Source organism: Hordeum vulgare, chromosome 5H (assembly GCF_904849725.1).
Source record: "Hordeum vulgare subsp. vulgare chromosome 5H, MorexV3_pseudomolecules_assembly, whole genome shotgun sequence".
Classification (NCBI taxonomy): domain Eukaryota; kingdom Viridiplantae; phylum Streptophyta; class Magnoliopsida; order Poales; family Poaceae; genus Hordeum; species Hordeum vulgare.
The window spans coordinates 555,507,616-555,516,859 of record NC_058522.1 but is presented as its reverse complement, the minus strand read 5'-3'; the positions used below and the strand labels follow the sequence as shown (position 1 = coordinate 555,516,859).

General features: G+C 48.1%; 1 protein-coding gene across 1 annotated transcript; it reads right to left on the bottom strand.

Moving 5' to 3' along the window:
- Positions 1–1,880: 1,880 nt before the first annotated feature.
- On the bottom strand, positions 1,881–3,787 carry LOC123452889 (probable inorganic phosphate transporter 1-8). The gene has a single exon (XM_045129619.1). The coding sequence runs from the start codon at positions 3,687–3,689 to the stop codon at positions 2,076–2,078; it is 1,614 nt and encodes a 537-aa protein (XP_044985554.1). The 5' UTR covers positions 3,690–3,787; the 3' UTR covers positions 1,881–2,075.
- Between the last annotated feature and the right edge of the window lie 5,457 nt (positions 3,788–9,244).

Genomic DNA, 9,244 nt, shown 5'->3' with positions numbered 1-9,244 from the left:
GTTTTGTCATACCTTTGTTAGCATATTAACATGTCATTATCTTTTCCTTGCGCAGAAGGTCGCCAATCGGTGCCGCACACTAGCGGCTTTATTTTCTTGCCACGGTGTTTAGTCCACCGATGTGAGGGCACATGCGCAGTACACGATGGATGTGCAGTCTTCCGCTCGTCCGTCTGCCAGCCGGCCACGGGCCTCTTCCGCTCGTCCGTCTTCGAGTGGAGCACATGTTTCTTCTAGCCGAGCACATGAAGAGGAGATTGAAGAAGAAGATGAGTCCGACAACGAGGCCGCGGATCAGGACTACATTGAGTTTGGGGATTCGCAGATGGAAGATGCTCCGCAGTCAAGTCAACCCACTCAGCCGACGGAAGCAACACGTCGAGCTAGCTCAAGGAACATCAGACATCCTGGCTGGCAGAACACTCCAGAGGGCTACGTTACTAAGGGCAAGATGGCTGCAAAGAGAGGGAGGAAGTGAGTGTTATGATGTTGTCTATTGAACTACTATGTTTTCTGTTGAACTATGTTGTTTGTCGAACTACGTCTGTTAAACTATGAACTATGATGTTATGCTGAGTCTTATGATTTAAATTATGGTGTTATGCTTTGAATTATGGTGTTATGTTTTGATGAATGGTGTTATGCTGAGTCTTATGATTTAAATTATGGTGTTATGCTCTGAATTATGATGTTATGTTTTGATGAATGGTGTTATGCTGTGAATTATGGTCTTACGACTTAAACTATATTCTATGAAATATGTTTGTTGATCAAAACAGTGAAAAAATCTTGTTTTGGGGTACTGGACCAGGGAAACGCCATGAAGCATGGCGTTTCTGGTTGGGTCTGCAACGCCAGCAGGTCTGGCGTTTCTGCGCTGGGTGCAACGCTGGCCAGGACCCCAGCACTGCGGTACTGGACTAAGGAAACGCCAGTGAGCTTGGCGTTTCTGCTTTGGTGTGCAACGCCAGCCCCCTTGGCGTTGCAGCTTTGGTCTGCAACGTCCAGTAGACTGGCGTTTCTGCTAAGTCCTGCAACGCCACGGTCTCTGGCGTTTCCAAAAGGGTCAAAACGTGAAATACTTTCGAAGCCAGTTCGTTTTGTGATGAACTTACGCCTTAAGGATCAAAACAGTGAAAAAATCCCGATTCATGGGTGTGTTTTGCTGCCTGCACGATCATGTCATGTTGTTCCTCCTCTGACATGATGTGCATGCTGAGACATACTGAGCCCAGATTTTGCTTGATAGCATGTGTCTGCACAGCCTCGTTCCAGCTTCAGATCATATTACTCAGAAAATAGGAATTATACGGTAGCATTTCACACTCAAATCAACGGCCTTGCGTTGTTCAAGAACAAAATGTAACATCATGCTAGGGAGGATGGAGGAGGCATGTACAGGCATGTGGCAGGAGGATGGATGAGGAGGCAAGAGGTACCTTCTTCTCTGTAGAAGGCGGTGGAGACCAGGGGTGGCGATGAAGAGCTTGGACAAGGCGGCGGTGATGGCATATTTGGACGGAGAAGCATCGAGACGCGACGGCGGGTCCGTCGACAATGGTTAGGACTACTGGGATCAAGATGTTGTCGTGGTAGCGACGGTTGGGATTTAGGCGGTAGTGCTTTTGGTCGCCATGGTCGCACACAAGAGAATGGTGGCTTGGTCATGGGGAAAATTTAAACGGTGGTGAGAGATTAGGAGGTAACCCTAGCACAATGTGGGTTGGGAAGGGAACGCTTGAGTCGAGGCAGATTTTTCTTGGAGTCTGACAGAACATGAACGAGAAGTGAACCTTCACCCATGGGTTCGCCGTGAGTATGATTGAGGGTCCTTTTGGTATGAGTAGAACATAGCTTAGGAGAACCCGTACTACTAATAATTAAATCGACCATAAACTCTAATTAATTAATTAACATGGAGAACTCTGACACATGACAATAGTAGTATTGTTGTTGTACTCGACTCCTGAGTTGAACGTCCCAACCAAGAAAAAGAAAACACCCATACATCCATCCAAACCTGCAGAGTATACCACCGGTAGCATATACTGGTATATCTGACGTACGGCGACGTCTCACACGGGCACCGTCCTGGCGTGCGTCGCCGGCGCCGGCGCCTCGTCGTCGTTCTCGCCGGAGAGCTCCTCGAGCGAGATGCCGTTGGACTCGGGCGCGCAGAAGGTGAAGGCCATGCCGAGGAAGTTGCAGGCGGCGAGGATGAATAGCGAGTTCTTGACCCCGATGCCGGCCTTGTACCCGTGGTCCACCTTGCTGGGGTCCTGGTTCTGCGCCAGGTACAGGAACCCGAACGACCCCACGATGGCGCCCAGCTTCCCGGCGGCGGCGGAGATGCCGTGGCACGTCGACCGGAGCCTGGCCGGGAAGATCTCTGCCGGCACGATGAATGTGGTGGAGTTTGGCCCGAAGTTGGCGAAGAAGAAGGTGAGCGCGTACAGCACCACGAACCCGATGTGGTTGCCCGGGGTCGTCCAGTGGTGGTACGGGAAGGCCAGCCCCAGCATGAACACCGCCATGAAGAAGAATCCGCCGAGCTGGATCCAGAAGCGCCCGATCCGGTCGATGAGGGCCACGGTGAACCAGTAGCCCGGCACCGTGCCGCAGAGCGCGATGAGCGTCTGCGCGCGCGCGATGCGGTGCACTTCTTCGAGGGCGCTCATCGTCTTGGCCTTGGGGATCCAGTTGATCGCCGTGAAGATGTCCTTCTGGAACAGGTTCTGCGAGTAGAAGGCGATGTCGAGGAGGAACCAGCAGGTGGCCGTGCCGAGGAGGTGGAGCCCGTGCCGCCGAAGGAACTCGCCGGAGAAGAGCCCGAACGAGTTGCGGTCTTCGCCGGCCCCGGCCCCGTCGTTGTCCTTGGTTTCGTCCTCGGCGGCGATCTCCACCTGGAGCACCTTGGACATGTCGGCCGCGGCCTGCTTGGCGTTCTTGGCGACGAGCGCCGTGTAGCGCGCCGTCTCGGGCATCTTCATCCGCCAGTAGTAGGTGAGCAGGGCCGGGACGGCGCCGAACATGAGGATGAAGCGCCACACGAAGTCGGCCTGCGGGGGCGTGGATGCGACGGCGCCCTTCTCGTAGGCGGGCGCGTGGAAGGCGGCGCGGAACGCGGCGGACACGATGAGCGTGACGACGCCGCCGGTGAGGATGCCGAAGCCCTGCATGGCGAATACGGCGGCGATGAAGGCGCCCCTCGTCTTCTTGTTGGCGTACTCGGACATGATGGTGGCGGAGAGCGGGTAGTCGCCGCCGATCCCAAACCCGAGCCAGAAGCGGAAGAAGCAGAGCGTGGCCATGACGGAGCCGGGGGTGGAGCCGAAGGAGAGGCCCGAGGCGATGGAGCAGAGCACCATGCACATGAGGGTCATGCCGTAGACGCGCTTGCGGCCCATGCGGTCGCCGAGCCAGCCGAAGAAGAGCTGGCCCGAGAGCGTGCCGCAGAAGGCGACGCCGTTGACGGCGGCGGCGACGTTGGGCGGCAGCGAGCCGGGGGCGTCGGCACCCTCGCGGTAGTAGTAGATGCGGCCGAGCAGCTTGGTGACGAGCGAGATGCAGAAGAGATCATACGCGTCGGTGAAGAAGCCCATGCCGGCGATGACGATCGCCGTGAAGTGGTACCACTGCGTCTTGGCCGTGTCCAGCGCCGACAGCACCTCCAGCTGCTCGCGCGCCATGGCCGCGAGCCTTGATCTCTCGCCGCCGCCGGGGATCGCTGTTGGTTGTGCTGAGAGATAGACAAGATCAGAGATTTTAGGGTGGGACGAGCCGCGAGGGTTGGACAAGATAAATACTGCGGCTCCTCCTCCTGAAAGGGAATATTCGCACCCTAATAAGTTATCTTGTTCCGATTTTGTTGGTGAAAAGGAAAATGTTACTATTTTTTTTATTTTCTAGTAAGTGAAAACGGCTTTGCTAAAAATCAGTCGACTGAGACTTCGCGAAGTCTCAGTCGATATTGTAGTCCGTTTATTTTGCATCAAGATTCGTGTAAATAAAAAAAATTCTAATTTTGTTTCTTTTCGCATGCTATATTACTTGACTGAGACTTGGTGAAGTCTCAGTCGACTGAGAAGACGTAGGCAATCCCAAATGAAAACTATAATGTATTTTGTGGTATGTTGGTAAGGTGGGGATGGAAAAGAGGAAACAAATGAAGGTTGTCACGATCAAGGAGGCATGAAAAAAAGAAAAAAAGGGGGCAAACAATAAGGTGACGTGACAGCCCAGATCAAAAGGTGACTCGCTGCAGGCAGGGGATTTGGTTGATCCGCCTTTTTTCAGTTCCGGATACTGCCTCCACTCACCACAACTTGCTGGTTCGAAAGACGAAATTTGGAAGATCCCTTTGGCTTCTCTCGACCTACTCATGCGCAAAGATGGTTTGGATTGCTATGTGTGTCAGCAGAGCTTGCTAGAAATCTCTTTTCTTTTGAAGAGCTAGCAGTTTAAGGTGGTAGCAAGAAGTGATGCGCTGCAGCAGTTCAAGCAGGTGATAAAACACCGGTCGGAATCATGCATGCATGTGTTTCAGTGAGGAATCCACTGCTCTCGCCAAGCTGAAGATCGATCGCAAACCGAGAAAGAAAATAGATAACGCCAACACAAGTCCGGCGATCGAGTGAGCAGGAGACAGTCGGTACTCACCGTCGCCGACGAAGCAGCTAGAGAGATAGGTCGGGGGCTGGCTGCAACCTCATCAACAGCCAGTCGAGGCAGGAAGAGATGTAGTAGATGAGAAGAAGAGTTGCTAGCTAGCGGAGGAGGACGGTTGTTGGAGGAGGCCGGCGGCGGGAAGGCCCTATTTATGGAGGCCACGCGCATGGATTGCATTGCGCACGGAAGGGATCGCCGGGAGGAATATCCGCTCCACGTCAGTCAACCAAGACGACGACGGCTCGCCGTAGTTTCCGGCCCGGCCAGGCCAGGCAATAAAATCTCGGCCGAGTCAACCCATGCGGTCAGTCGACGCACACTGTCCTGTGGTACTGGTACTGGTGGTGCCCCGTCTATCATGGCGGTTTTGATCCATCCATGCCGCTGCTTGTGACCAATGATCGGTGCAAGCAATGCGTACGCGGCTAGCCCAGTCGTCAAGGACTGGACACCTCGTCCTCCTTGTCTCCCCCTTGGCTTTCAGCTTGGCCGCTACTCTTTTTTTTTTTTTTTTTTTTTTTTTTTTGCGATGACAGCTTGGCCGCTACTAATTTAACTTGCTACCCAATCGTAGCGGTGTAGCACGGTACCATGGTCGTCCGCGTTGCTACAGAAAACTTGTTTAAAAATATATGAATAAATGTTATAAAACTAATGTTAATGTAAAAAACCGTTATAAAAATGCCTTGCTTAATTACTTAAAAAAATTCATGCATAAGATATGCTTTGCATGAAGAGATTAATAAAAAAAAGTAAGCTATAACTACATGCATGACTTGATGATGTGACATTGTTGCATGAAGAGAAAAATTGGATAGTGGATTCTAGCTATTTAAGAATAAAAGATAATAAACTACATGCATGACTTGATGATGTGACATTGTTGCATGGAGAGAAAAATTGGATAGTGGATTCTAGCTATTTAAGAATAAAAGATAATAAACTACATGCATGACTTGATGATGTGACATTGTTGCATGGAGAGCAAAATTGGGTAGTGGGTTCTAGCTATTTAAGAATAGAAGATTCGATGATGTTAAAAACCCGGTGTCGGGTTTTTAACCATAAAAAATTAAACGTTTTCCTTTGCAATTATTGGTGTTCCCGTGATGACAATTTTTCTTCAACAAAGCATGGCAAATATTGCCAAAAGACTGAGCGTGCCATGCTTGCTAAACACATCTAGTGAATGTTAGAATTTTTAGGCATACGACGAATCAAACATTTTTTCATGGCAAATTATGATTGCCGAGGATGGCATATCCGTCTCAATTCTTTTTCTCCAAGTAAATTGTTGTACTTGTCACCTAAATTTGTCATCCTCATGTCAACATAAAATATTATTAAGTTTAAAATGTTTTTGTTTCATTTTTTTATTTGACATGCCTAAAAAACTAACGTCTGATTCTTAGCATTTCATTTGTGCGTCAGTCAGTCAGTCAGTCTAGCACGCGTCGTGTCTACATCTTCCCACGACCAATTAGGCTCTATACCTGAACTTCCCGGGCAGTTCACTCTTGTTGATTTTTTTTCTTTTCCTACAATAACTATGCCATATCATACCGAATGTCTATATATGAATTATTGGCTTTCAATAGCTTTAGTTTATGTAGTAGCAATTTTTCCCTGCAAAAAACACTTGGATATATTTACTTAAAAATATAGAAATTACATCGAATTCTTCAGGGAAGGACCGTCTTCTTCCTCTCAAACGCGCTAATAGGGATATCAACATCAACGCGGCGTGTCGACGTCTTCCCACGACAAATGAGTCTGAATTTTTGGGGTTTTCTGAACTTCCTTTGAGTACCACTCTTGTTTTTGCAGGGTTGCTGTTTTACTATAGTTTTAGTTTCTGTAGGAATATTAACATCAACGTCAATCACTGTCTTGTACTCACTCGCTGAGAATTGATGGGTGAGGGGGGGGGGGTCTTTTTGATATTGCAGAGCAAAGGAAGCAATAAGAAACGGCTCGGATCACACGTCAATGTGGTCACGATGCAGACCCCGATGATTAACATAGCATTATTAACATAAAGTAACGTTGGAGTGGGGTTTTAGTGTACTCAACACATGCAGAGTATGGACATCTGTCAATGGTCTTGTGTATTAAATCAGCCAAGTTAGCCGACCGTTTCACTTCAAAATACTCGTATGTACGCCATTAGGTGTACCAAACACATGCTAGTGAGGTTAAAACTATGTCATCTGATACCATTCATGTCATTGATTTGCTAACCTAGTTTTGTCTTGTTGCGGTATCAAATTAACTGGTACGCCCCTCTAGAAAGAAACGTGGCAGGTGGAGATGAAAGACCTTGATAGCAGTAGAATTCTCTTTATTATATGTTGTCTGTAGAACTAGCAATAGAATTATTGGCCCGTCACAACTCTGAAAATACTAGCATCACGATGTGCAAAACATGAAGATAACAAGCCTTCAATTCGCCTAGCGACTCGTACTGCAAGTAAGAAAACAGTCGGCATGGATGGATGTGGTGTGTTGACCATTGAAGGAGGAACTTTCTTGGTAGCACAAGAATAACACGTCGGCGTCAAAGGAAATTAGATGATTGATTGGGCAGGACATGTGCCAAGAGTCAAGACCTTGCTCGTCGGTCTTGCCTTGCGGCTCCGCAAGTCATCACGCGCGTCATTTATTTCCTATATATGGTCCACCAAAGAGACCCTCCGGTCTGATGTTCCTGTCGTTGGGCTCACCCTAGCTGCAGTTGCTTGGCAGCCTAGCTAGAGGAGACTCTCGGGGTTTCAAAGTCAGCTGGGGCAAGGGACGAAAGGAAATCGACAAGCTATTTTGCTGTCGATCGGCCAAAAGAGTCCTCTGAGACGTGATAGTACCAAGTGGCATGCACCACCATCGTTGCAGCCTCGGCGGATATTCGCGGGAAAAGGCCTCTCGGGATTTTTGGAGATTCAGCTTGCCATGGCGTTTTCTCTTCCTTCCATTGTTCACGTTTTGTTTCGGCGGAGGAGTTTGCGTAAGCGATACTATCGTTGATTCCTTTTTCGACCTGCGCATGCCCGGCTCACCGGCCTCCGATTGATCAAGGCGTTTTCACGGTGACAAGCTAGCCAAGGCAAAAGGAGTAAATTGTAGTATACCATCACTTCAAAGGCTAAATTAATACTCCCTCCGTTTTTAAATATAAGACATTTTAGACATTTTAATATGAACTAGATACAGATGTACATAGACATATTTTATAGTGTAGACTCAATTATTTTGCTTTGTATGTAGTTCATACTGTAATCGTTAAAACATCTTATATTTAGGAACGAAGGGAGTAGAAAACACCACATTACACTTTTTGTGCAGAAAACACCACACCTTGTGTAATCATTTTCGATCATCGGATTTGTCTCTGTTGATGGGACCCCTTTTCTTTTGCCTATGTGGCGTGAATTGTCGTGCATGTTCGGTACTAATCTAAAATTACAAAGTACTCCCTACAATTTTATACATACACCCCTTCTGTTGTTTGTGTTCCTCTCTTTCATCCTGTTTGTCTTTTAGCTAGCGACATGCAGGACAGCGGAGCGGCTGGCCGAGGTGACTGCATAGCCCATCGCGCGAGGAGAAAAACTATGAGCTAATCTAAACTTATTCAAAACTAAATGCTTAAAGGTAAAGATACAAAGTACATATGAATCTCCCCAAAGCTTACAATCAAGCCGAGGAGATCTAGGCACTTAGTGTTTCATGCTCACACCTACGTATCCTTGTAGGCGGTGAAGATGTTCTTGAAGTTTTCCCTCGTATCCTCAATCACCGCTTACTGGTAATCTACTACCTAGGTTAAAACTCAAATTGTGCAGTGTTTTGATTAATGGTGTCAGCCATGAGCCCGTTCTTATGGAGGAGACCGTCGACCCTTGCCTCTAGGTGTTTTGCTCATCAACCAATAGGCATCAATGCCCTCTTCAATTGTGTTCACACAAGCCTTAGAAACTTGCTCCAAATCCTTGATGTTTTCCTTTATCTTCTCCGGGGTAGGTGGTTCCTTTCCCCACTCCTTTTGGAGAGGCCCACGAAGAAATACTGGAATAGATCCTTGGATGTTGCACTGATAAGGGTTTAGAAGATACTCATCTTAGAGTGGAATCATCGTCTCCTCGTGTTTGTTCTTCTTCCTTGATCTCTCGCACCTTCATCGTAACATCAGTCTTCTCTTCTGGACGAGGTTCATCCTTGCAACTTGCCTTCCTCAAGTCCTCTCATCCAACAGGCATCACTTCGTCGAGGTTTGGGAAAGGGATGATGCAGCTGGTGGTTGATGAAGACTTGTTGTTCAAGGCGGCGCCCGTGCTCGTGACCTGCAACTTGAGCTTCTTGGAGAAGGTGAAAAGCAAAGGATAAAGGTTTAAAACTCTGTTAATCATGAGATTAGGTATAAAGAGTTAGTTAGAAAAAGATCAAAACAAAATCAGGAAAGAATCACGCTAACAGATCGATCGATGACCTTCCATGCGATCGCAAGCGTTCGCATGGCTAGTCGTACAACCTGTTGTTGAGCCTTTTCTTTCTCTCTCCTTTTTTACTCGTGTTTATACTA

Coding starts and splice junctions, on each gene's coding strand:
- LOC123452889 (XM_045129619.1), bottom strand. CDS start 3,689: ATGGCGCGCGAGCAGCTGGAGGTGCTGTCGGCGCTGGACACGGCCAAG.